The sequence below is a fragment of the Haliaeetus albicilla genome, chromosome 25 (genome assembly GCF_947461875.1).
Source record: "Haliaeetus albicilla chromosome 25, bHalAlb1.1, whole genome shotgun sequence".
NCBI classification, from domain to species: Eukaryota; Metazoa; Chordata; class Aves; order Accipitriformes; family Accipitridae; genus Haliaeetus; species Haliaeetus albicilla.
This window is the reverse complement of record NC_091507.1, coordinates 11843320-11870355: the sequence shown is the minus strand read 5'-3', so window position 1 is coordinate 11870355 and position 27036 is coordinate 11843320. Positions and strand designations below refer to the sequence as shown.

General features: G+C 40.0%; 1 protein-coding gene across 1 annotated transcript in view; it reads right to left on the bottom strand.

The window, feature by feature from the left end:
* ATP10A (ATPase phospholipid transporting 10A (putative)) overlaps nt 1-27036 on the bottom strand; it is a 115376-nt gene that overhangs the window by 4274 nt on the left and 84066 nt on the right. Inside the window, exons 8-17 of the mRNA XM_069769990.1 lie at nt 26495-26712; nt 24780-24974; nt 22860-23421; nt 17245-17348; nt 16947-17073; nt 14575-14759; nt 12914-13235; nt 10897-10973; nt 6997-7122; nt 737-937 (exon numbers count right to left, since the gene is read on the bottom strand). Coding sequence (XP_069626091.1) covers nt 737-937; nt 6997-7122; nt 10897-10973; nt 12914-13235; nt 14575-14759; nt 16947-17073; nt 17245-17348; nt 22860-23421; nt 24780-24974; nt 26495-26712 — 2117 coding nt within the window. The remainder of the gene's footprint in view (nt 1-736; nt 938-6996; nt 7123-10896; nt 10974-12913; nt 13236-14574; nt 14760-16946; nt 17074-17244; nt 17349-22859; nt 23422-24779; nt 24975-26494; nt 26713-27036) is intronic.

The window sequence follows — 27036 nt, the reverse complement described above, 5'->3', positions numbered from 1 at the left end:
ACAGTTAGAGGCAAAACCCACTCACTGTCTCCTCTCAGAGGGCACAATGTCAAATACTTTTAAGAGAGGCCTTTGCCTTGGAAGCAATGTCTCAATATGGATAGTTTTGCCAAGCAGAAAGATTTTCCCACAGTACACGGTAGGTGTAATTACCAGAAATGGTTTGGCTCGAATCCCTCCTGCAATTCCTTCTGTTTTCATTGTACAATTCAAGCAGATGGGGACAAGGTGTATTCAATAGACATTTCAGCTGAATCTGTCATCTGCTGGTGACTATCTCCCTCAAAGTCCAAGTCTATCAACCTCCATGCTTACTCCTAAAGCCATCTTTCTCCTCTGCCTGTTTGTAAAGGGCTGGGACCTGAAGTTTTGAGTACATACTATGAGGTTATTCTGTGAAAGTCTGCACTAGTCGACAAGGTATAATCTGCTTTACTTTTGTGGTTATTTGTGAGCCTGGACCATGAGGGAGGAGTTCAGCTTAGGCTGACTTAAAGCATTCAGCTTCTCTCCTGTTACATAGTTCAAAATACAGCTGGGTGGGGTTTTTTTGTTGTTTGTTATAAATGTACTTTTGGCATTTAATACTTTGACTCAGATGAGAAATATCACGAAATAATAATAGTGACTTCTCAGACTGTTTTTATCAGTCATCCACCCTTCGGGAGCAGGGTTGGTTTTCAGCTGAAACTAAAGATGTGTAGGAAAAAAATTACAAAAAGCAAGAAGTTTTTACCTCCATATTCTGTCCGCTTTTATAAAGCTGAGGTACAGTAATTAGCACTTCAGCTGGCACGTCCTTATCCAGCACACCAGTAATCAGTTGTGGAAGAGAAGAGAAGAGTAAATTAAAGAAGATGAGATACCACTGATCAACCATCGATGAGCCAGAGAACCCGCAGTAAAACTGGTACCAGAAGAGAAGGGCCACAAACATCTGAAACAGACCAAGCAATGCTGTAAATATGACAAGATAAGCAGGATCATCATCCCATTGTGTTCTGAAACCATTCTCCTTCCAGTTCTGTAAGGACTTGTCTATGAATGCTAAACACGTGAGCAATCCTTCTAAGGATACCTAGTCTTTAACTCACTGTTCCTGATGCCCGGACCACTTAGCTAAGCTGCAAACATTTGGCACACCTGCAAGTCTTTGTGCTACTGGAACCTCAGGCCTCAGGTGTCAGGGATGACTTCACACAAAATTTACTCTCAGTTCAAGTGAAACCCTGAGGTGCAATTTAACTAACTGTAAAAAGCTCTCCCAACCATCATTGACCTCTAGGTATATGAGTACTTGCATTACTATCATAAGAATAAGCATTTCCATAATAATATCCTCTGCTGGCTTGAGATGTTTTGGGAGGTCTACAATACGTAAATGCACAACTTTTCTGCAAGACCAACATGAAACTAGCAGCAGCAAGGGAAGTGAAATTGTAAGGTCTAGCCAAGTTGTCTTAACTAGTCTATCTCTGTGCTTTGAAATTCAGCAAATTTGCAGTGTTCTAAAGATTTCTTAGTCTCCCTTACACTTCAGCTGTATAAGGAAATCAGCTGCGTACACAGCTGCAGTGGGATTGTTCATGTAGTTGGGTTGGAATCACCCAAAAAGGAACAAACCACACAACTCGTTTCTTCTACAGTCTCTGCAGCATGGAGAATCCAGAGGTTCTTAGGGCTCAGGAGAGGTGCTGATCTCACCTGGTGAGGGGGGATTTGAGGCCTAGAAAAAGATGGGCAGCTTCCTAGGGAAGGAAATATATTCCCAGGCTTGGTCCTCCTAAAATCGCAGTTTATATTATTCTTTGTAAAGTGATTAACACTAAACAGAAGGCAGCCAGAAAAACCTTGGCAACTGTCCCTCTAGCATTTTCCCCATTTTAACCACAAAGAAGGGAAATGACGTGACCTCTCCTTTCTCTTTCTCTTCTTTTTGTATTCTGTTCTCAAAAGCTTTCAGTCAGCTGAAGTATGTTGACCCTTCATAATTTTTAGATATATAGAGGAAAATACAGATCTGTTCTATCTGTATGCCAAAATGCAGTTGAAATTTAAATACAGGAGAACAAAAAAGCTATGGTCTGCTTAGTGAAAACCGCTATAAGGAGAGTAAGCTATCTTGTGAAGGGGAATTGCCACAGAATAAGGGGGTCAGTCCTGCTGTACATAACTGTATACATATATGTGTATATATATAGATGTATTGTACATATATGTTCAGGCAATGTTTGCATTCTATGTTGAAGTGGCTTGTATATCAGCAGCAACATAAGTCTCGCTGTTTGTGAGCCCATACTATAAACTAACCTATTTTAAGGATCACCTCTAGAAATGTTTCTGTAAATACATTTCAGGAAAAATATCTTCCTCTGGCCAAAACAAGACTGAGTTACCAGAGCTTACCCTCTTCAGTACAGTTGGCTGGGAGATGGCAGTTTCATTTCAAAACTGAAGAGATTTTGAAATTTATTTCCTTTCCACACCAAAAAACCAACAAAGCTTCCTGAGTGTTTTCTCAAAATGGAATTGCAATAAGATGTGAATTTAGATACTTTTCTCTCACTCATTTGAAATGAACAAAATCCAGCTAATCCTGGACCTAAGAAATTTTCCTCTCTAGAGCCTTGCTATAATTCACCTGTCTTGGAAAACAGTCTGGCTCTGACAAAAATGAGTAGTTTGATGGAAATACAGTCAGCTGAAAATTTTCCTACCACCTCTAGTATGGGTCTCAGCAGTGCTGTCAAAGAAAGCTGTACAAATAAATGACATTTCAGTAATCAAGCTTAAATCAGACTTTTTTCCCCTGAAATTTTATTTGGATTAAACAACTGTTTAATTTAATTTCAAATATAATGCCCCCTCTTGCTTCTGTGAATTACCCTCCTGAAAAAGTAAAACCAAACTTACATAAAAATTGAATTAGATTTTAAATAAAAAAGGTTTCCTTTTTTTCCCCCAGACAAGACTGTTTTATGAATGTGGCCCCAGACAGAATTTCTCTGTGAATGAAGTATATGTCAAAAAATGTCCAGTGCTGTCTTGCAGAGATAATGCATAAAGGGGAAGAAGCAGTGCATGCTTGTGCAGGTAGAGTTTTGTTTACATGAAATCCCTTTTCATCAAGCTCCGATATTTCCACTCATGTTATGTCTTAGTTGATATTTTACTTGTATTCTTATTATCTTCACCAAGCCAAACATCTTCTTCGATAAGTCATCTGAATTTACAAATGGCTTCTGCAGCAATGTGGAGTTTAGACTTTGAGTTAGCGAGGTTCTAGTGGAGAATGGAAAATTTCGTAATATGAGCAAATGAGGAAAAAAACACTTGAGGAAACAGAAAACTTACGGAACATCTGCAGGGTAGCTATCTTGACTCTCTGCAGAGAATCATCTAGAACAGTCTCCTTGCAAAAGGATCAGGTGCTCACATCTTTCATTTTTGAATATTCTTTCCTTAAGGGCAGGCACTGTGTCAGACATATTCGTGTCTATATGCTGGATACCCCACTACAGTTTTAGAGTCAGTAGCAACAAGTATTGCTCAGAAAGCTCTCAAGGCTGCCAAAGCAGAGCCAACACAAAGAGATTTTTTCAGTTATATTCTAGCCTTGAGGCAGCAGCTTCTGAAAATGTCTTACTAAAAATGGCATAAGAAATAATACACATAATCAAGGGTAGTTGTACCAAAGGAAATGGAAGATTTTACAAGAGCTGAACAAAAATGTAGATGTATAAACAACATCTCTGGCTGCTGATTGCTGGAATGTCTTATGTGTATTACTTCTTTTTTTAATTTATTTTAATATAAGATGGCTCTGCATACACTTCTTGGAAGTTCAGATTCAATACTGTCAAGCCAGAGCATATCTTGGAAACATACACCACTGGGGGTGGGAGTACAGATGTTCAGCATCATTCAGGATCCAGCCTGCAAACTCAGGTATTTGAACACCAGCACGTTTCACTGTTGTGCTTCAACAGGTGGTTCTCCACTCAGTGCAGCACTATTTAAATCTGCTTGCTATTTCAGGCTCAGGCAGCAGTTCAGACTGTCCAAGTTCGTTCTTTCTTTTGTGTCTGGAAGGGTGCTTGCATGCAGCTTCTGATCAGACCACAGAAGGTATTTTAACATGCTTGTCTGTCCTGGTTTCAGCTGGGATAGAGTTAACTAGTAGCTGGTATGGTGCTATGTTTTGAGTTCAGTATGCGAAGAATGTTGATAATGCTGATGTTTTCAGTTGTTGCTCAGTAGTGTTTAGACTATAGTCAAGGATTTTTCAGCTTCTCATGCCCAGCCAGCGAGAAAGCTGGAGGGGCACAAGAAGTTGGCACAGGACACAGCCAGGGCACCGGACCCAAACTGGCCAACGGTGTATTCCATATCAGATGACATCATGCCCAGTATATAAACTGGGGGGAGTGGGGGCGGGGAATCGCCGCTGGGGAACTGGCTGGGTGTCGGTTGGCAGGTGGTGAGCAATTGCCCTGCGCATCATTTGTACATTCCAATCTTTTTATTACTACTGTTGTCATTTTATTAGTGTTATCATTATCATTATTAGTTTCTTCTTTTGTGTTCTATTAAACCGTTCTTATCTCAACCCAGGAGTTTTACTTCTTTTTCCCGATTTTCTCCCCCATCCCACTGGATGGGGGGGAGTGAGTGAGCGGCTGCGTGGTGCTTAGTTGCTGGCTGGGGTTAAACCACAACATTGTCTTAACACAAAGATGCTTTATTAATTCTTTAGCTCCCTTAGGTATTCTTATGATGTTCAAAATTTTGAGCAAATGATGGTCTTCTCCCGATAAAATACCTACTTTCAGACTGAGATCAGATGGGGATTAGTCAGGCCAAGAGGAATTTGCATTAAAAAGTTGCCACTAATTAAAAACATTGAGGATTAGATTAAATCTGGAAAGCAACTTTTACAAAATTGAGAGCTACTTTTTTTCTGATATTGAGGATAAAATCCAGTCCCCTGCTCACAGTTCACACATTGCCCTCTGGAGCAAACAGAGGTTTGAGAGCTCTGGTTCTCCTCTTTTTCCTGCTTCTTCATATCCCTTGCTCCCAAGGTGATTTGTAGGTGTCGCAAGTGAGCAGATCTGTGTGCCTGCCGGTGACTCCCACCCAGCTGACGGAATTCTTGGTTGTCTTGTTAGGCAGTTTTCGATTGTATTGGGTGTGTGTGGCAAGGTTTTGGTAGCGGGATGGGGGTTATAGGGGTGGCTTCAGTGAGAAGCTGCTGGAAGCTTCCCCTATGTCTGACAGAGCCAATACCAGCCGGCTCTAAGATGGACCCACTACCGGCCAAGGCTGAGCCCATCAGCGATAGTGGTAGTGCCTCTGGGATAACATATTTAAGAAGGCAAAAAAGTTGCAGGAGACACGGAAACGGCAGCCGGAGAGGAGAGTGAAAACATGTAAGAGAATCAACCCTGCAGCCCCCCAGGTCAGTGAAGAAGGAGGAGGAGGAGGTGCTCCAGGTGCCGGAGCAGAGATTCCCCTGCAGCCCGTGGGGAAGACCATGGTGAGGCAGGCTGTCCCCCTGCAGCCCATGGAGGTCCATGGTGGAGCAGATCTCCACCTGCAGCCCGGGGAGGAGCCCACACCGGAGCAGGTGGGTGCCCGAAGGAGGCTGTGACCCTGTGGGAAGCCCGCGCTGGAGCAGGCTCCTGGCAGGACCTGTGGATCTGTGGAGAGAGGAGCCCACGCTGGAGCAGGTTTTCTGGCAGGACTTGTGACCCTGCGGGGGCACCCACGCTGGAGCAGTCTGGGCCTGAAGGACTGCAGCCCATGGGAGGGACCCATGCTGGAGCAGTTCATGAAGAACTGCAGCCTGTGGGAAGGATTCACACCTTGGAGAAGTTTGTGGAGAACTACCTCCTGTGGGAGGGACCCCACGCTGGAGCAGGGGAAGAGTGTGATGAGTTTTGCCCCTGAGGAGGATGAAGCGGCAGAGACAATGTGTGATGAACTGACCGTAAACCCTATTCCCCGTCCCCCTGCACCACTGTGGGAGGGTAGGTAGAGAATCCGGGAGTGAAGTTGTGCCCGGGAAGAAGGGAGGAGTGGAGGAAAGGTGTTTTGAGATTTGGTTTTGTTTCTCATTACCCTACTCTGGTTGATTTGTAAAAAATTGAGTTAATTTTCCCAAGCTGAGTCTGGTTTTGCCCATGATGGTAATTGGTGAGTGATCTCTCTTGTCCTTATTTGGACCCACGAGCCCTTTGTTGTATTTTTCTCTCCCCTGTCCAGCTGAGGCAGGGGAGTGATAGAACAGCTTTGGTGGGCACCTGGCGTTCAGCCAGGGTCAACCCCCCACATCAATCAATAATTTTTGCACTCCAAGATCAATGCAAAGGGCCTTTGTTAGGGCCAAGGAGTCGAGCGGCTACTGGCTCATTGCCCACTACTGGACCAAGTCCCATTTCATACACCAGGGAGGAAATGCAGACCCATAGTTTGTTCTTTACCATGGTGTGCTTCCTTTCTAATGAACTCTTTTGGTTATTTGGGAGTAAGATGAATGAAGAAAAAACCTTCCCAATCTCTGCATCTGAGACACAGAGAGGACTCAAATTATCTCAGGTGACTAGGGAATATGTACAGTGATTCATAAACAATGACGAGATAAAGTCAGGAAGAGAAAACAACACTCAATAGCTACTTTGGGCCAATGCTGGATGGCTTTGGCATTAGACTCCTGTGTCTAGCCAGCTGAATTCTGCAAAACTGCTCTATAAAGAAACTTTTCTTAAGCAGTGCTTGTTATTTCTGTTACCTAATTTGCACATTCAGCATCATGCTGTAGCTGTTATGGAGCAGGTCCTGTATTTCTGCAAATGGCAGCCAGCTGCCTTTCAACTCTGCAAATTTCTTTGCAGCTTATTTATAAACCATTTGAAGGCTGACCTAATGCTCACTTAGCACAAAATAAACCCTGGAAACATGTGGTGGCATAAAGCTGCCAAGTCAAACACTTACTGCATTTTTGTAGAAGAAATACAGCACCATGTTGGCGAGTCGGGAATAACACCAGTGGCCATGAACAAGCAAAAGCTTCTCCAAATGCCGGAACCTTGGGATTGCAAAGTCACTTGCCATCACCGCCTTTAATGAAAGAAAAGTTGGAATCATTATTGTAAAGTGTCACTTTCAACACCAACAGTGAATCTAGTCATCTTGTCAACTCATACAGTCAATGGAAATTGTACCGATGAAGAATGAAATCCATTACAGTGAATCTGAAATGCAACTATTGCTGCACTGATTTGGAATACCAGTGAGCAAACCCAGCAGCTTGGCAGAACATGCAAAGTGACCCAGTCCTCACCCAAAGGAGATTACAGTCTGCGTTCCAGGTGGTGACAAGCAGCAGCAAAAAGTGAGAGGTGGGAGAATGGCTGGCAATTGCAGTTGCATGAGCATGAAGGCTCAGGGCCTGCGTGTGAACATCTTGGTGGCTGTAACATCTTTCTCTGTAAAAACTACAGGGTACTTACAGGGCAAAATGAATTTCCAGAGAATAAATAAGAAAAGCACAATTAAGTGGTTGCATCATAATTACTGGACTTTGAAAGGCAAAACAATGAAAATATTAGTTTTAATTACATTTGCAATCCTGGCTTATAAAGTTTACTGAGCTGCCTGAGATATCAGTATTTTGAGGGATTTTTAAAAACGCGTGTTTCCGAAAACTGCCTATGAAAATATCACACTAGATGAGACTCCTCTGGGACTGTGCAGACTGACAAATCACCCAGTTTCTCTCTACTTCTGACTAAAATTCAGGGTACTGTACATCTAGATGAGACCTTCTTGTAAATGATGGTGTTATCACAGTTGTTTCAGGGTTTTCCTTATTCTTAGGATCACACTAAGATTTCATTTAATATTATTTTACATTTCCTTTTCTATTTTGGTATCAACTTTCTTCTCACAGTTCAGCAAAAACATGAGGAAAGGTAAAAACCTCCAAAGGAGCATTGTCTTCTTTACACTCTGCAGGGTGTACTTTGGCTGTATTTTAAAATGAAAGACATCTTTCCTTTTAATTTTTCATAATTCCCTTTCTTGGTAAATCATCAAAAGGGCTCAATTTTCCCAAGTAAGTGCTTGTAGAAGCTATTAAAATAAACTCTAAAACAGTATGCAAGAGAAGGTGTAATAATGTAATTTAAGCAGTAGATGTATATAAGCACTGGGATATTTTTTAATATGTTGACACATCCTGGGATTTCTCAGGCACTGAGATATACTTGTTATAACCTCCCTGCACAGGATAGTCTGACTTGTCTTGCAGACATACAGCTACCTTGCAGTTTGAGGGGAACAGGGCTGTGTTATGTCTGCTTTCTTGTCCTCCACCCCATCTCAGACTATTCCAACGTTAAAACAAAACGGTTAGCTTCTTTTCATTTGTGCTTCTAACATAGTACTTCACAACACATTGTGATAAGTGTAGGGTTGGGTTTTTTTTTTATTCCATTTTGATTACAGTGAGGAACACAGCAAGGAAGATAGTGTTATCCAATTACATTTGCATGTTTATTTCACCTCAAAATATCCCCTTGATTTTCACATTTTTATTTTTTTCCTCCAGCTTTTTCACAGGAAAAAGTGATTCATGCTCCACATGCTTCCACAGAATGTGGAAAGAAAATAAATCAGAAAGTATTGCTGGTTTAGACATCTAAATGCTCAACGCCTTTTGAGTACCTGCATGTGTAAGATTCTGATAGTTGTTTACAGTAAAGAGACCTGCACAGTTCCTTAGGACCTTGCAGCAAAGGAAGGGATCTATAAACATCTTCCACTCTGTTGAACTTTTATTTAGAAAATACCAGGTAGTTTAATGGGTTAATGATCAAATAGGTTTCAGATTTGAATACACCTGCAAAAGCCAGGGGCATTTGAGGACTGGTTATTGGAAGTGTATGAGCTCAACTGAAAGTGACATAATTGGGAGAGGAGTAAAAAAAGTGCTATGAGCACTATATGCCTGCATTAGGAAAAAGAGTGATCTGAATTAATACATAGATGATAGGAGCTGGTAAGTTCATAAGAGATGGTAAGACCTAAGGAGTTTGGGGCAGACTTTTTTGAACTGATAGGCTTGGAGGCGACCCCACAAAAACAGTCTCCTCTGGGCTTGAGCCTGGACTGCCTGCAGAGTGATAGTGCAGAAGTTATGCAAAGCTCTTGGAGCCTGGTGAAGGCTGTGGAACAACAAATACACTTGGTATCAGCTTAATGCAAGACTTTCTTTTCTCCTGCCCTGTCCGGCCATGAAAGTCACACTTCTAGGGTCTATGGCTGGGATGCCATATGCACAATAAATATCTGAATATTTTTGTGGTAGCTTCTTTCCAGTCTAATTTACAGCTGCTAACAGTTTGGAGAAGCATTTTTAACGGATTGCAGGCCTGCAATCTGTCTGTTTGAAGAGCACCGATGGACATCCATTTGCCCTGGAGATTACTTTGACTGAACCCACTGGATGATTACAAGAAGGAGAACAAGTGTAATAGTTCTGCTGGGTCAGGCTGAAGCCCATCTTCCCTAGTATCCTGCCTCCAACAATGGCCAAGAGAGCATGCCTTCAGAACAGTATATGAATAAATAAGAAAAAAATCTACTGACTTTTCTCCAGAGTACTGTCCTAGCTTCTGGTGATGTGCATGTCAGAACATGCACAAAGTTGACATCTGATTTCATAGCTCAGTTAAATTTTTGTTTCATAAATTTGTGTGTTGACCCAAATAAATTACAGCATTCATGAAATCCCATGGAATAATACTCTATAACCAACTTGCACACTGTGTGAAGGAGGCCCTTCTTCCCTTTCAAGCAAAACATCCAGCCAGTGTTGCAAAAAATGCAAGTGGGTCAGAGAACCACACACCAGTAAGTAAGTTAAGGAGCATGCTCATCTACTCAGGTCCTCAGGATGGAAACACTTCCCATCTTCTCTGAAAAGCTCTTTGACATATACTCAGCTACTCTATTATCTCACACAATCAGTCTGCACCTACCCCAAATACAAGGTAGGTTATGAAAACGAGGTATCTTCCTCATTCTCTGTGTCTTACTGCTATGGCTGATGCTAACAATGCAACTGAACTGCACTAGCAGTAGAGTAATAGGTAATACAGTAGGTAATACATCCTATACATATACATCCTCTCTTCAGGGGATGGGAGAAGTTCCTCTCATACAGTCGTAAATACAGTGATGACAGGCTGAACACATCCAAAAGACTACAGGGCAAGTCCCCTTATCTTGCTGTTCCCTGTGGCGGGCAATGGGGAGAAAACCAAGGCTTGGAAGAGTGTGTAGAGAGCAAAGGGCTGCAATTTTCTCTTTCTTCACTGTTCTTCTGTCTGACTAGGCTGAGTGAGTGAGATGTGTGGGTGGCTGGGCTAGGGGTCACCACCACACCACGCAAATAAGCTGCATCAGCTGGATGGGCTTGTGCGGCTACCCCACAGGAGAAGTATACCCAAGCAATCCAGGAGAGAGGAGAATAAAAGCTAGAATAAGGCAAACCTTCATTTCCTAAATAATGCATAGCTGAGCTTTTTTCATCCTTTAAACCAGTATTTAATAAATGACTTCTTAAAACATATTGCTTAGAGGGATCTGATAAGTTGAATTTTCTGAGAAGGTAGCGTGTTTAAACTCACCACAGATCTGAGAACAAACACAAGCTCAAACTCAAGTTGAAAGCATCCTTACAACACACAACTGGCACTCCTGAGCACAACTTGACACTTCTCCTTTATTTGTGTTGGCTATCCAAAGGCGGCTTGGTCAAGCTGACATATGGGAAATACCTATTTCACCCTTTCATGGGAGTGCTTTTCAGTGAACGAGCAACATTACCTGCATGCCTTCTTGACCAGAGATCCCCACACCAACATCTGCCACTTGGATCATGCTGACATCATTAGCACCATCACCTAAAGATGACAAGATACACTTTTATTGTCACTAGTAGTCCACGAACAGTTAGCTGCAGCAAAGCAAGGGAAAGCCCATTGTTACTGAGTGTTGGCTCAGTATAGTAAAGGAGATGTGTACTGAGTGTTGGGTGAGTATAGCAAGGGAGATGTGGGGTAGGAAAGGATCCATCTTTGAAATATAAGGTTCAAAGCTTGGCAAAGCTGCCAAGACATTCATATCTTTGTAGACTTTTTTTATCATGGAAAAGTAAAAATAAAACAAACCCCTCTTTCTTAAGAAAGACCCAAGATTCCAAGTATCTGGCCTGAAGTGCACAAACACTAAAACACTGGAAGGCTGAGAAAGAGCTTCCCCATACTTCTGCTTCCTGATTAACTCTCTGCCTGCAATCAGGTATGTCTAAGAATGAAATGTGCAAGGAGGTCTAAAGCCAAGGAGAATGTCTACAGAGTAAAAAATACAATAAAGTTAAAAAGCAGATGAATTCTTGACTCGGGTTGACCAGTCCGAGATCTTTAATACACCCATCATAGGCAGATTTAACTGGAATGGTTGCACAGTCACCATCCCTTGCTCTGCTTCCAGTCGTGATACCACAAATGATAGGTGCCATAGAAAGGATACAAGAACGGGACATGTATCTACTTCTTAACCTCTTAAATTGCACCGAGTGTGCTAGTAGAAAATGAAACTGTATTAGCTGATGACAATACACTTGGTTTTAAACTTCAGTGGCTATGGCATACATTCACATCTCACTCGTTTCCCTGCTGTTGGCACATATAAGAGTGCTATCTGCTTACCTGACAAAGCTGATGTTTTTGTGACTGCGCGACACAACCCCAAGTTAGCTCATGTTGATTAAAAGGGAGGATGTATACAGCTAGGCTTTTAAGGCAGAGCAGGAGCTTGAGTTCAACTCACAGACTTGAGATGCTCAGAAAGAATGAAAACACAAGCAGCCCAGGCTCCACTAGTGCTTTTAAGCATTCTGGATAATTCACACTAACTACCCATACGTTTTTGACAACATATGCAAACAATTATGTCCACAGTCAGTCAGCCAAAGATTCAGTAGGAAGAAGGCAGATTTGAGCTGATATAATATAGTGAGCATGAGCATTACTATAATCAGCACACATTTGGTGATGTGGACGTCACAGGAGTCTGGCAATTATTATATGTACTTAGGGTTTCTCATGGGGTATGTCCAACCCACATGTGTTGCTATGATTAACCAAGACAGGTAGATGAAAGTGTGTTTGTGACAAAATATGCTGCAATCATGTCTTGTAATGCAACATGAGCCTAAGCTTGAGATAGGGAAAGAACAGCTGGTTGACTTTTCCTATGTAAAAACCATGCAAACATTGAAGAGGCTGCCATGTTTAAAACAGGGTGACTGACAAAATCTCCCCTTTGCCAACTAAGTGATTAGCTGGGAAGAAGTGAAAGCAGTGGCACAATGCCAGTCATAAACCCATTCTCTATACTGACGAGGCCAACTCATATCCGCTGTATGGCTGACTTGTGATGAAAAATGCAGAACCTTGAGTTTAAACATGATTGGATGAAACAACACCGAGCACAATGTTGTTCTGTGTAATACAGTGATTGGAAAATGGTGTTCTGCACAGCATCAGCTAGCCCAATTCTTCACAGCTGTGTTCGGACATGCCAAAACCTCATAGCACACCTGGGTCCTGATTACCTAACTTCTGTAGGAAGAAATCCCAAATACTGCTCCAGAGTTCTATCTTGATTTTGAGTAAATATGTTAGAGTAAATATGTTAGAGTTGTCCGACATTTTCAGGCAAAACTGGAAGGCTACTTGAGTTGTGAGGCAGCTGGAAGGGTCCCATTGCAAGTCAAAAAATCAAAATTCTCAAGGCACAGTATATATCAAAGCAGGCTAGTTTAAACTGAGATATTTACCTATTGCCAAGGTCATTGCTTTGAGTTTGTCTCTGACTAGTTTCACTACCATGCTCTTTTGGAGTGGGGTAGAACGACAACACAGTACTGAACGGCATCGCTTTGCTAGTGCAAGAAATTTATCTTCTAGTGTAGGTTCCAGGGCATAAGCTAGAGTCCTTCCATCAATCACTAGGCCCAAGCTGGAAAGCACAGGGGAGGAGGGTGGATAGAGAGGGGTGAACCCAACAATCATGTTTCCAGCAGCTTCGTCTATTGTGGTGTTTGAAAATTTAGACTCTACACATTGCAGACACTGTTCCAGCAAGACAGCACATGTCTCCTGAAAAAAAATTCAAAATAAATATGCTTGAGAGAAAAGAACATGTATTCAAACATTTGTGTTTGCTGTATACTTAGGCATAAGGAATATGGGGAATGTGTTACATTTGCTGCACTGTTAAAGTTTTAATTTCTAATAATCTTTTCTATTTGCTCTAAACACTTAATTCTTGCAGAGGATATGACAGCAATGAGGTCTCATAAGACTTAAAATCTAATTCCTCTTTAATACGCAGTATAGTATGCTAAACTAATTTCTTTTAGCTCCTTCTCAGAATAACAGTGCTGGGAAATGATATAATCAGTATCAGTACCAAGTTAAGTATGGTGATGAACACCATGTACACGCCTACAACTCAGATCAAATAGTTATGCATTGTTAAAGGCCAATTAAAGGTTATTTAAGCTGAATTCTCTCTCTAGCCATACTCAACTAAAAGATGTAATATATGAACTTTTAAAATGAAATGTCGTTGGTTTTACAGCAAAGTATGACAAAAAAGAAAGATCATGGAAAATCAATTTACCAGTTCAGTTGATACACTCAAGAACGGAAAATGCTGTTATCTTTTCTTCCTTTTTGAAAGAAATTGGAGCTGGATACTGCTGGCCTACCTCTCCTCTGCTGATCTGAAGTCCAATTTTATCAACCCATTAAAGGACTATAGCACTATCAGTCTGGTTCCTTGTATGTTAGACCGTATCAGTAAACTCTTTGTGACTGCTTGCAACAAGTTGAGCACAGGAAAGATCAGTAATTCAGAAGAATTAGAAAAGGTCTGTTAGGAAGCAAGGCATTACTTTAGAAGTGGTTTTCGGACTCTCAGTGTTAGCATCGAAATTTAAGTATTGCTTCTACCGCCAGAGAAAAAGCCACCTGAGAAAACATGAATGACTGTGTTATCTAAATACTACATTTCAGTGGTGTAAAATAAAGCACAAATTCTCAATAGGTAATCAATTGTTTTCTTCCTCAACACATGTTTAATAACAGGTTGCTTTTGGAGACCCACTAGTGTCAATAAGCAAAACTAGGGATGTTTTGAGAATGCATACCAAAGAAAGGCATTTATGCTGCTATGGCATATTTTCATTCATGGAGCCCACTACACACAGTTACATATCTTCAGTAAGTTTATGATACATGACACTATGACTTAGAAGCATGATTCACTGAAAAGTATTCAAAGACATGTCCTACCTGAATATTATGGAGGAAGCAGGAGAAGAAGAAACAAAAGAGAGGAAAAGGAAAAAAAAGCCATCAAACTTTTAATTGTACAAGTTGAAAATAAAGCAAAGCTAGTTCACAAGTAAACTTGTGTATTGGATCTGCTTACTGGTGATTCAGCATTCAAAGTGATGATTTCTTCATCATGATCTAGTAGCTTGCAGGCATATGCAATATTAACAGCTGTTTCTTGCTTGTCTCCAGTAAGAACCCAAATCTGCAACCCAGCTTTGCGCAGGTTTGCAATGGTTTCTGGAACACCATCCTGCAAACGGTCTTCAATGCCAGTTGCACCTAAACACATAGAAAAAGCAAAGTATTCCACATTAAATGAACACTTAGGGTTCACCTGAAATTGTAAGCTTGGATTTTTCAAAAAACCCCAGAAGTTTTATTGGGAATTAGCTAAACTACCAATGGTTGCAAGATTCGGGCAGCCTTTTTGGGGTATTGAAAAAGACGAGTGGAAAGTAGATGGGGTAAACATCTGCATCAACAGCCAACAACAAATCCAGAATTCAAAACTTCAACAGCAATCTGATGACACTTCTAGTCTCAGAAGTCCACAATGCTGATGTATCTTTGCTTATTGTCTCCCCTCTGTATCTTCACCGTTTCTTCTGAATCTTGCTAGAGAAGATATTGTTGCTTCTAGGAGATCGTTTCAGTTCTTAAGGGTCTTAACTGCCTTTCCTCAACTAGAAGATGTTGGGTCACTAGAGATTTCTCCCTTTTGAAGGGGAATGACAGCAGGACTGCAGCTTGGCAACAGCACATTAGGCTGCAGACATAAACCTTTTCCTTGCAGAAAGACACTGGTTGCCAAATGAGATATAGCAGAGAATAAATCATAAATCTGTTGGCCATGATCTGAAAGTAAAATGTGGCTTTTTCACGCTTTCAATGTATCTTTCTACCTCTTTATAGGAGACTGAGTATCTTTTCTATGCTTTCATAAATCAATAGAGAGAGACAAGATTTTCAAATACTGTAGCAAAAGCCACTCGGGACCAAGTTCAGTGTCACCACTGATACATCAGGGCTCCACTGAGTTTCAGAGAGGCTTCAATGTGAGGAAATGTGAGTCCTCACTACTAGAGAATGAGGAGGTGACATGCAAGTTACCTGAACAACAGGGAAAGCAAAGTAAACTTTCCTCAGTTATTTATTATTCCTATGGTTGTTCCTTGAAAAAAACATTTTAGCAATAGAAGTCCACCTGAAGTCTGAGTACCAGTCAAGTAGGTGGAAACACATTCTTAGGGCAATGTTAGGAAAGCTATTATTATCCAAAAAGTGTACAAAGGAAATTATATTCCTTTTCCAGACTCACTTTTTTATTCCCATAACCTAATCATAACTGATAACTGCAAGATACAAACCATGGCATGAGGTTCTTGGAGAACGACTGAATGGGTACTTTACTTCTGGCTAGAGCTCACTTATTTGTCCAGCAGTTCAATTTCACTTTTTTTTTTTTTTTCTCCCCCGGGAGTGCAGCCAGAGCCAACAGGCACAACCATGGTGGAATCTTCCTGATTAAAGTGGTCCAAATTAGTCACCTCATGCTCTCCTTTAAGTCAGAGGAGAGAAACAGACACTTCAAGGGCATCATTCATCTAATCCTAAAGTGGGTATCTAAGACAGACCAAATGAACTGCACTTTCTTTTTTTGTCTCTCCATTGGTTATATGGGGACCCTCAGAGATCTGTAGTAGATAAATCAGAAGCTGGGTGAGGTGGATCTCATCTCCCAGAGACAGGCACGTTGGCAGCTATTGAAGGTTGTTATCTCCAATAGTGTTATGGCTGTCCCAGTTTCTTTGCCAGAGAAAGCAGTTGGATGCTTGGAGTAATAGTGAATATATATACATTTTAGGATCTCAGTGCTTTCAGCATCTCAAGTCAGCAGAGGAAGAATATGACTTAGTTCTTGGAATACATTTTACGTACACTGATTTGAACTGCATCATTATGAAGTACTGCAATCTCCTTCCACAGAATACACAGGCCCTGAGTGCATGTGCTGAACCTGATGTATATGAGAGTTGATGCCTCTCACAAATGCAGTTTATGAGCTTTGCTTTATGGGTGTCTCTGGTGCCCCTGGACTCATGGAAGTCTCTGACATGTTGAAGTGGCACTAAGCTAATGAAATTCTGTAGCCAGTTTGGGCCAACTCCTCCTCCTATTTAGAGCAGCAGTTCCCATTTATGATATTGTGTCAAATTCATCCCTGGTATCACTCCACTCATTTCACTAGTGATAAAATGATGGCAGGAGCAAGGAAGACAGGGTATATCTGTTATGTTAATTATATCCCATTCCGTTGTGGTGCTGCACGTGACAGCCATGACAAAGTCCAAAAGAAGCCAATTTCTGTACTGTCAGAAACCATTTAAGGGAAAGAACGGATTTCATTGCCAAGCTTTCAGAATTTTTAATACATTTTAATTTCATGTCCAGCTCTCATTTCATTACCTAGCAGATGCAGATTCTTCTCTATCCGCAGTGCTGACTGAAACAGAAGTTCTTCACGATTTTCAATAGAGGATTCTGCCTCTAAATGACTTTTTAACCAACAGGCATACTCTTCCTTGCTGAGTACCTATTAAAAAGAGTATGTGAGGACACAGTCAACGTGATGCAGAGGCATTCATACTTTATTGAATAAAATGAAAAAGAAGTTATGAATCAAGAACAACAAATTAATAAATGCCTTCAGTAATCTTTGTTGAGACTCTCCTTAAAAGCGAACTAAGAGTTTGCATTTACTTACTCTTTTTGCAATACAGAGGGTCCGCAGCCCATCTACAGCATACAGATTAAGGTAATTCTGGGTTTTGCTTTGGATTTTTTTTTGATGTTTGCCCCGAGGGTCATCTAGATAAGAGTAAAAAAAGAAATTAGTGATTGAAAACTAACAGCAGCTGAATGGCCTCAGAGAATAAAAACTTGTCTACAGTACTCACTGTACCAACACTTTATAACTGACACTTTTAAAGAGCTGCTGATGTCTCCTGGGAAACTCAAGTAAAACATTCCATTTAGAAAAAAAAAATATCTTGTCTTTTTGTTCTATCTTTTCTGTCTTCTCTCTTCAAAAGTCATTATGAAAGTACATTAGAAAGACCTTCTTTTTTTTACCCCTTAAGTATTTGTTTGGCCTGAATGCTTTAAGAAATCATGATAATCTTCACAGCAAACAATAATGTCAGAAAGAGAAGCATGATTTCAAATACATTACTAACAAATGCTTCTTCACATCTCATCATGTGCAGAAAAAACAACACTTAAACATAGCACTTCATTTTCCCCCAAGGTTAATATCTCAGAAGAACCAGAAACAGTTCTCTGCTTCGTATGTCTAAGTGTATGAAGGTAATTCTGTTACTGCTGTACTGATACTACCTATTGGCCTGAGTCAATGCAAGAAGTTCTGGGTATGACTGTGATTTCATTTAGAAGACAATTTACACTTGTGAAGACCTCACAGCTAGTTTCTGCAGCAGCACAACTTCCACTTAGCTTTACTCTTCACTTAAAGCCATGTGTAAGAACTCAAAATCAGGACTGAGCATCTGTTCCTTTTCTCTTTTTAGCTGGGATTGGTTCAATGTGCTCACACTGTGTTCAGAAAGAGTAATGAATGTGATGGTAACACATTTTGTTCCGTCTCTTTACCTGAAATGATGTCTTCAAAAGTTAAAAACAGGTGACACGCATCTTTTTATCATCTAGGATCAAGACAGGTTCATGTACAATGTACTGTAGTAGCAATCTTAAATAATACGAATTTCAGGGTTAGTACTAAAGTAAATGTACAAGCTGGTAAGTTTTTAGATTGGAACCATTGAGCGAGAATGACCGGTACCTTATGGCAGGTTTTCCTATTCCCTGATGTTATATAATTTTTTTTTCTAAAGTCTGCATGTTTTTTGGGAGTATAGAATAATTTCAGAATTATAATTTTGTAGTTGGAGCTGTTCCTTAATGCAATATTTGTGTTACTAGTACTTGCACAGTAACCAGTCAGAAAGTCAGGTGAACACCACTCATCACCAGAAGTCTGACCACCTGAAGAGACCTACTACGTATGATCTCAGTTCACCATTAGATGTGCTCACATCTCTCAACTGACCATACTGAGAAACTACAGGCACTATACCCTTATATTAAGCACTTAATACAGTTATCTAAATTAGATGACACAGATAGCTTACTGTTTATACTTTTTGCTGCCCATTTTCCCAGTGTGCATTTATACCCAATGTGATCTTGCTATGTGTGGCCACGTATATACATGTCTATTTGTCTGTCTATAAACTCACAGAGCATTCAGCACTTTCATATTTGTACAGCAGCGCAGTGTCTAACCAGGTGTTCAGAGGCTCCAGCACAAACATGTATAAGTATTGATGTTGTAGGAAGGAAGGAGCTGGGAGCTTGGAATCCCAATATTCTGGTTTTTGTTCCTGTTATCTCAACCATGTATCAGCACATTTTACTCACTGTGTAGCTATTTTCTCACCTTTAAAGACTGTCCTATCCTCTCTAGGTCTGTAAAACTGGAAGTGTACAGACCAAGTTGTTCCTAAAGGAATCCATAAACACAGTGGTATTTCAAGCATTCCTTCATTTTAGTTCTATCTCTGATTAAGGTCATGTGGTCAATACTGGTAGGGATATTCTGGTGGGCCTGTCCACCTATCTATTAATGCTACCTATGCTATCGCTATAGATTTCCTCAAAGCATCAGTACAGATATGTTATTCCAGAAGAATATCCCTACAAATATTATTTGCAACTGGAAAGCCCCTTCTTACACTATAGCTTGTGGCTCCAACAAAAACACCATGAGGTTCCTTCAGAAGCTATTAAACCAGCTCACAACAAGATTCAGCTGCAACATGAAGTAGAAATGTGCATATACTAAACTGGCAACCTAACAGTTTCATTTAGCTTCCTTTCTATTTGTGCATAATAATCTTTTTGGCATATGTGACTTGGCTGTGTAATATAAGAAATTTTTTTCTGGGACAAATACTGCAGCAAACCTTCTTGTAGGCTTCTTGTATTAGGGAGTCAGCTTTTTTAACTTTAGAAGAATAAAGTAGGCAAGCACTCTTCCTAATTTATTGTTTTATATTACTATTCCAGAGAGAAGTGCCATAGTTCTTGCATATCCCCGGCAAAACTGTGTTATGGGAGTGGCTATTTGTCACCCACGGATTTCAAATGGTGCAAACTTGAATAGGTGCTTAAACACACCAAGAGTCATTCCTATCACTTTAAGTGTTGTTAATCACTTCAGATCTGTCTGAGTGCCACGGGCACTAATGCAGTGATCACAATGTTAAATGCTTACACCACCTTCAATGAACAAAGACAGTAATTCTCTACAAGTAGAGATGCGCACACCATTTTCCACATGAATTCTCAATTCCTGCGTGGAAAACTGTATCTCCCTCCTCCACCAGCACATCAATGAGAGCTAAACCCCTTCTAGCTCTTCATGTGCCTCATCAGTCTTGCCCTGAGATTCATCTTGTGCTCAGAAGTTAAAAGGAAGAAAGGAATCTCTTGCAGACAAAACGCAGTTGTGGAGATTCTTTTTAGCTGGGATGCAGTGTCTATGCTGAGCAGTGTGACCACGTGCACCATGGAAGTGAAAATCAGCAAATAAGTCTTCTCCAGAAGAATGATAGAATGCTAGTCGTGTTCTGCTTGCTTCACTTCCTTCCATAATCACAAGCTGCAGAAAGCCAGCCCAGTCATTGTTTTCTCAATGACTTATGTTCACAGTTCCTGTGTGAGTTGGTTATTGACTCAAACAGTGACTTTATTTATGAACATGGTGACTCTTGAGATAAAGTAAAAACAATACACTCTTGGGAATAATTTCAAGGCTTTTGGAAATATCTGTAAAGCTATCGGAAAACATCACATTTCACAGTCTCAACTAGATATACAGGCAGAACAAATTGAGTCAATTCAGAAACTTTTTAAGTTTTGAAGCTTATGGCGATTTCTGATTTTCTACAAGACACAACTGAAGGTACAACATAATACATTTGCTTCTGCCTCTTCCTCATGTCATATTCTAAAATGCTCTTCCTCTCAAACAAACAGGACATTTGTGTCTGATAAGACCCAGTCATGCAATGTGATGTTAGAGTTGGGAGATTAGGGACACAGTGTTGCCTTAGTCTTTCAGTCTAAGAGCACAAGTACCACAAAGTCTCAAGATGCACGCTTGACTGGTGTACAATTTACATGTCCCTGAGGCACTAAGATAAAAAAGAGCAAGCACTGGGATTAGCTGTCATGTCGATTCACTTATTGGTCAGTTCCTTGAAATGATAAATGCCTGAATTCTTGTAGTATTACATCTCTTCTCACAGTCATGTTCCACTATCACCAGAGAACAGGATGAAACCACCAACAGGTCCTGCAGTATAGATAATAGCCACAGCACAAAATTGCTGAGGCTCCCTCTACCTGGGGAATACCCCCCTGTAATGGGAAAAAGATGCCATTCCCTCAGGAACTGACAACATATCCACTGACATTAGGATACTGCAGGCAGATATCACGAATTCAGTTCCAGGAGTGAAGCTGCTCACGAGAAATGTCAAACTTTTTCAGACAGATCTGTTGAAAGGTACAGAATTACTGAAGCCAGCAGTGGCTTAGAGGGCTAGCTAGAAAACAAGGGAAACTGCTTATGAGGTTCTAGCGGCTGCACTTTACATTGCTTGCAAAAGCAAAATATACTAAAACTCATAGTTCAATTTGGGCTAAAAAAATTTAAAAAAAAAAGGCACAATTTCAAAGCCACTTTCAATTTGCCTGCCTGTAGAGATGGTGGAATGGCTGTATTTGTCCAGCTACAGAATTTGTTCACTGCCAGCGCCGATCCTCAGGAACTTCACTCCCCCTTCGCTGATATATACCACCTTTCGTAATGTTGCTGTTTGGTTTCTAACTGGCCTTGTTGGTTTTACCTAGGTGGGTCCTAGATCTGCCTGGAATTTGCCTGAAAATTCCTTGATCCGTTGAGTCTACTGTGAACAGACACAGCAGCTGCAAACATAGTCTGTTATATGGTGACAAAATATTTGAGACTTGGCATAAAATAACCTTTTTTTTTAATGCTCAGTTCTCATTCTGAGAACTCATTTCCAAACATCATTTTCTAGGTAGGTTATTAGAAATTCTCAGTACTACAAATTCTCTGTTAGTACTTCGGAGGGAAACAAGTTTCCACAGATGCTCTATATACCTTCTGTGATATCAGATCTTTACTAGAAAATTATTCATGAATACTTTGCTGTTAGTTAAGGACAAGTTGTTCTTAATTTTTTTGGCTCAGCTTTGATTTATATGGCTGTAAACAGAAAACTAATGCCTACATTTTTCTGTATTTCATTAAACTAAAATTACATAGTATAAGCCTTTCACAATTGTTTACTCCAACTAATGTCAAAGTAACCACAAAGTCAATGCATTAGTGAAACATGGGAAGTACCTCTAGCACTTTTGGGCTCTGTCCATTTATACTGGCATAACCTTTAAACACTGGATTAAATTCAGTGTCAAAAATATGGTAAATTAGATGCAAACTGATTCATGCAAACTGAAACCTGTGTGTCTCGTCTAACTTCTGAAAGCTTACAGGGTTCTTCCTGAATCCAACTGATTACAATTAGCAGCTATTTAAAGTTGTCCCTGTTCCATGAGACATCTGGGTGCTGGAGAAGTTCTCCATGCTTTTAGGGAAGTACCCCATGTTCACAGCTACATGTCTGTTCCCTGCTAGTCAACTACATATTTGAAGCCAAGTTTTCTTGTCTGAACAGCATCTTTCCTTCTTTTGCCACAACCTTTCTGTTTTGATGGCTGACCGATTCACAGTGGCCTTTAGTGTCATAGCCAAACCAACATAAATGCGTTGATTTATGCAAACGTGTTGCAGCAAAAGGACGTAAAAATTCACAAATGAAACAGAGAGGGGAGCTGCAATAGGAAGTACTTGGGTTTCATATAAAATACTCAAATAGCTAAGCACTGCGAGGCAGTTTTTCATGAAGAAATGTAAATTGCTTTGGCAGAGTTTCAAGAAATTCCTTCAAAATAAAGTTTGCTAGTAGAAGATCTTATACAGAAATTAATTTAACTCATTCTTGCAAGGTGAGGAACCAGTCATTTGTTATGGAAAATTTGCTATAATAACAAAAGTATTATAAAAGAAGAGAGACGACTGCCATTCTACCATTCCTTATATTCACAACAAAAGCAGAGAAGGCAATAAGATATGATGAGTTTTTCAGCAGTTAACCAGAACTGCCTCCCTCCCACCCCCAATCCCACAAAGGTAAGTAAGAGATGTACCTGAAGAGCAGGGTAGAAGAAGATCCATAATAACTGAATCTGCTCCTTTAGTGTAAACATTTATTTCATCTGTGAGAGGATGTCTGACGACTACCGACATCCTCTTCCTGACAGAATCAAAGCCCAATGTATGTAATACTTCAAAGCTTAATGTTCCCAGGTGAGGTAGCTCCACTGATACCTGGTCAGACAGCCTTCCAACCAGAGAACAGTTATATGCCCTTGCTGCATAGACGAGAGCAGCTTCATCTGGACTCTCTGCTTCATAACGGAGTTCGCCTTCCCCAGGTCCACTCCCCACAGCTGTTCGGCCTTGCTGGGTGCTGTAGCCATTGTTATTCATCTGCGCAGAGTATGTCAGCTTCTCTTCCAGTTTTAATAAAGTGCTATCTGTAGATGTAGATGAAAGCACACTTAAGCCAAATCTGTGCATTGATTTGCTTGTAGCTAGACTAGATGAACTGCTGCTGTTAGATCCAGAGGTCAAGCGACTTGGAGTGAATCTTCGTATGAAGTCTTCTATGGTTTTTACTGGAGATTTTAGTTCAAATCGATCTCTAACCTTGAGAAGTAAAAAACAAACCAATGAACAAAAACCAAAGAAAAGCTGTACAGGAATTCTGACACTGATATTCAGCCTAAGCAGCTCCAACTAAAGAGGAGTATTTCTTTGAGAACAAGAAATAATGGCATTTGTATTTTGAGAAAGGAAAGTAAATGGACAAAACTGACTCAACAGCAAAAAACTTAGCAGAACTTTAGAATTGTGCCTCTGTGTGAAAGCACGTATGTTTGTATTAAAAACATTTTTTCTTCTTTCACCTCCTCAGATATGACTAATGGATAGACTATCAAAGTTGCACCACCGCCAGTAGTGCATACTAAAACCTATCGTTAGTAGGAAACATTGGCATTCTTTGTGCATATTCAGTGAAGGTAGTAAAAGAAAGTTGATGGAAGAGCTTTCTATTGAGAATGTGGTATCAGAAAAGTTTTATGAGAATATGCCAATGTCAACAACATTCTCAATAGGAACATGTTGAAATAATTTCCGCTCTCTTCTCTTTCAGCATCAAAGCATTTTGCTTCAGTTTTATCACTCATCTCTGTTTACTTAAATCTTTTTACAGATACAGTGTTATTAATAGTAATAGCATACTCATAGTGATATATATTAAATTACTGTATAACAGTGTAGCATTCCTGAAACAGCAGAACTGAGCATTCTCCAAATGTTTCCCTGGCACAAAACCATGTCATTTTGCAGACTAGTTCACTTTTTATTCCAATCTGGAACAGAAACGACTCCCAGAATTTTCTCCAGAATGGAAATTCCAGCTGCTGGCTAGCTTTAATACTACATTCCATTATATTTTTGTCTTACAGATCATCTTGGGATTGCATTTTTGAAATTCTCATTCATCAATGACACTGGCTTAGGCCGATTTAAGCAGTAATGATCATTATTTCTTATAATGAGCTTAAGATGCATCTTTTACATAATTTGAAAGTTTTAAGCGATGCTTTTCAAGTATATTCTCATTTTGAACTTTTAAAAAATGTCTCAGCCTTTTCTTAATTTAATCCATATGTTCAAAATATCCACAGACAGCTTATATTCTTTTCTGGAAAGTTTTGCACATTTGCAAATTAGTTCCCACACATACACACATATTTACATTTATTAAATTGTCAATGAAAGCATATTTTACCTTGAAGGTAAGTGAAATAGTTGACATACTCCATTTAACTAATGGTTAACTAAACCCGCTCAGTCACACAGCGGTTCTAAGAGTTGTCTTATAACTAGTCTACTTGTTTCTCACTAGAACAGGAGGTTTTCATTTCTCCAATTTACAAGATAAATTAGCATCAATGCAAAAGGGGCTTAAACTCTGTTTTGCTGTTTCTTTAACCCACCTTCTGTCGGGGCTGATTTGGTGCAGTTACCACAACTGTATTACATATAGTCAAAGCGATGAAGAAGTCAAAAATGTCACATAGTTCTGGACTCAGATGGGATAATGGCTGTTCATGGCTCCTCATGACCTCCAGATGCTTTGCACATTCATTCACCTTTTCCAACAAGCTCGGGTCAGGTGTGATGTCCTTCTCCTAGTAATAAATAGCAGTCATTAATATCTGTGATTCTGCAAATTTCCAAAGCAGCAAGAAGCAATCAAAGCATCCAAAGCAGTGCCAATATCAAGAGTTTTATGGTGGCCTTACACCACAGAATGGAGGTGGAGAGGACTGTAAGAAACTCATTCTAGACAATAAACAGTTAACAATGAGTCTACCAATAGAAATGGAAAGGTGAGTAACTGTTATCAACTATTTCATTAGAGATATTTATAGCGGCAATATTAATCTACTTTGGGTGCAGTGGATGGGAGAAGAGTTACATACTAATATTCCTCCCTCTCTCCTGTCTAGTTCAAGACATTCATTATCTATTACTAAAGGGTGGTACACTACAGAGACCAAAAGAGTGGAAAAATTAGACAATGACATTCAAAGCTCGGCCTTACATCAGCACAATAAAATGAAACCATCTTGGATTGTTTATTAGAGAACATCAACCATCCACACATTTGAAGGTAATTCATGTGGTTTTTTACACTGAAGCACAGAGCACTTTCCACTCTATTTCATCAGTACTTTCCACTTACTTAATCTATTGCTTGTCAGAGCAAGCTCTGGTATTTCTTAAGATAGGAGGATGCAAGGATACAAAAGATTAAAAGATAAACTGATCTAAGGCTCTGTCTTCAATAGAATTTTATCTGCTGATGGTCAGCAGCTGATGAATCTGAGAAACCACAGAACTCCATGTGTAAAAACTGCAGCTTGGAATTGTACCAAAACAGCTTGCTCTTGACTGAAATCAAGAAGTTCCACCAGTGCAAACAGCATCTTTGTGCCTCTATTTGCAATTTGTTTTAAGGGTGAATTTGTGTCAACAGTGCAACAACACAAAATCCCTAGATAGACAAGACTTGGCTTCTCTGCTCTTTTATTATCAATCAGCTCATGTGAAACTTCCACTGAATTACAATAGTATAAAATAAACTAAACAAAGTAAAGTTGTAAGGACATAAATTCACCAACATTTTGAAGTAAAGTTTTTTATTTTTGTTTAAATAAAACACATGAAATCCACTAATAACCTTCAATCACACTAAAATTACGCTACGGTGTATGTCAACAGTGTCTAAGAATTGGAATACACATTGTCCAGCCCAGCACTTGTTAGTTTTAAAATCCTCTGACAAAAAAGAAAAGAAGAGGCATATGCAGAGCAATTAGAATCTTTGACCTCAAACCTTATGCTACTTTCAGCTTCTGTAGATAAACAGAAGGCATACATTTTCTTTTCAAAATCAAGGTATAACTAAAACAAAGGTTTTGGATTGTCTTTACCTTTAGCTTGTTCCCACAAGAAGATATTTAGATAAGATCTATGCCAACACTTGATTATTTTTGTACACACAGCTGTGACTACAGAAGAAAAAATGCCATGATGCAGTCTATAAGAGGTACACAATGTGCTATAGATTTCTCTACCTTTCCCTTTTCAGGACATTGTTCTATTAAAAGATACAAGACACTGTGCATTAGTTCTCATGACTTACCATTGGGCTACTGAACGCAGTGTGCTTCGAGAGTATGCTTGCTCTTTTTGCTTCAGCTCTGCTACCCGTGCGCCGGTGGGTTTTGGTGCTCTGGCTTCTGTGGATTACTTTGATGCTCTGATGGCTGCAGATACTATCACGCTGGGATAGAGTTCCTCCTTTTGGGGCTGCCTCGTCTTCCTCAGAATCAGGTTCTTGGTACATCGCTAAGCGTTTGGCTATCAGTAAAAATACAGAGGGAGAAATGTTGCATATGTTAAATGTGGCCGAGAGAGGGAGAGGGACATGGTGAGTTTGTTAAAGTGATCTGGTTTTAATATTATACTGTGCTTTCACGGTAATAATGAATGATTCCATTATCAGGAGATAGATAACAAAGTCTCATCTTAATTGAATGGTAGTATCTAACAGAGGATGCAGATAACATAATTAGAAATGTAATGTAATACACTGCCTCCTTCATCATCACGCTCTCTCTGAAAGGCAGTTAGACTCTGCAGTAACTCACTGCATTCCTGAAGACTATTCTGCAGCTCAGCCTG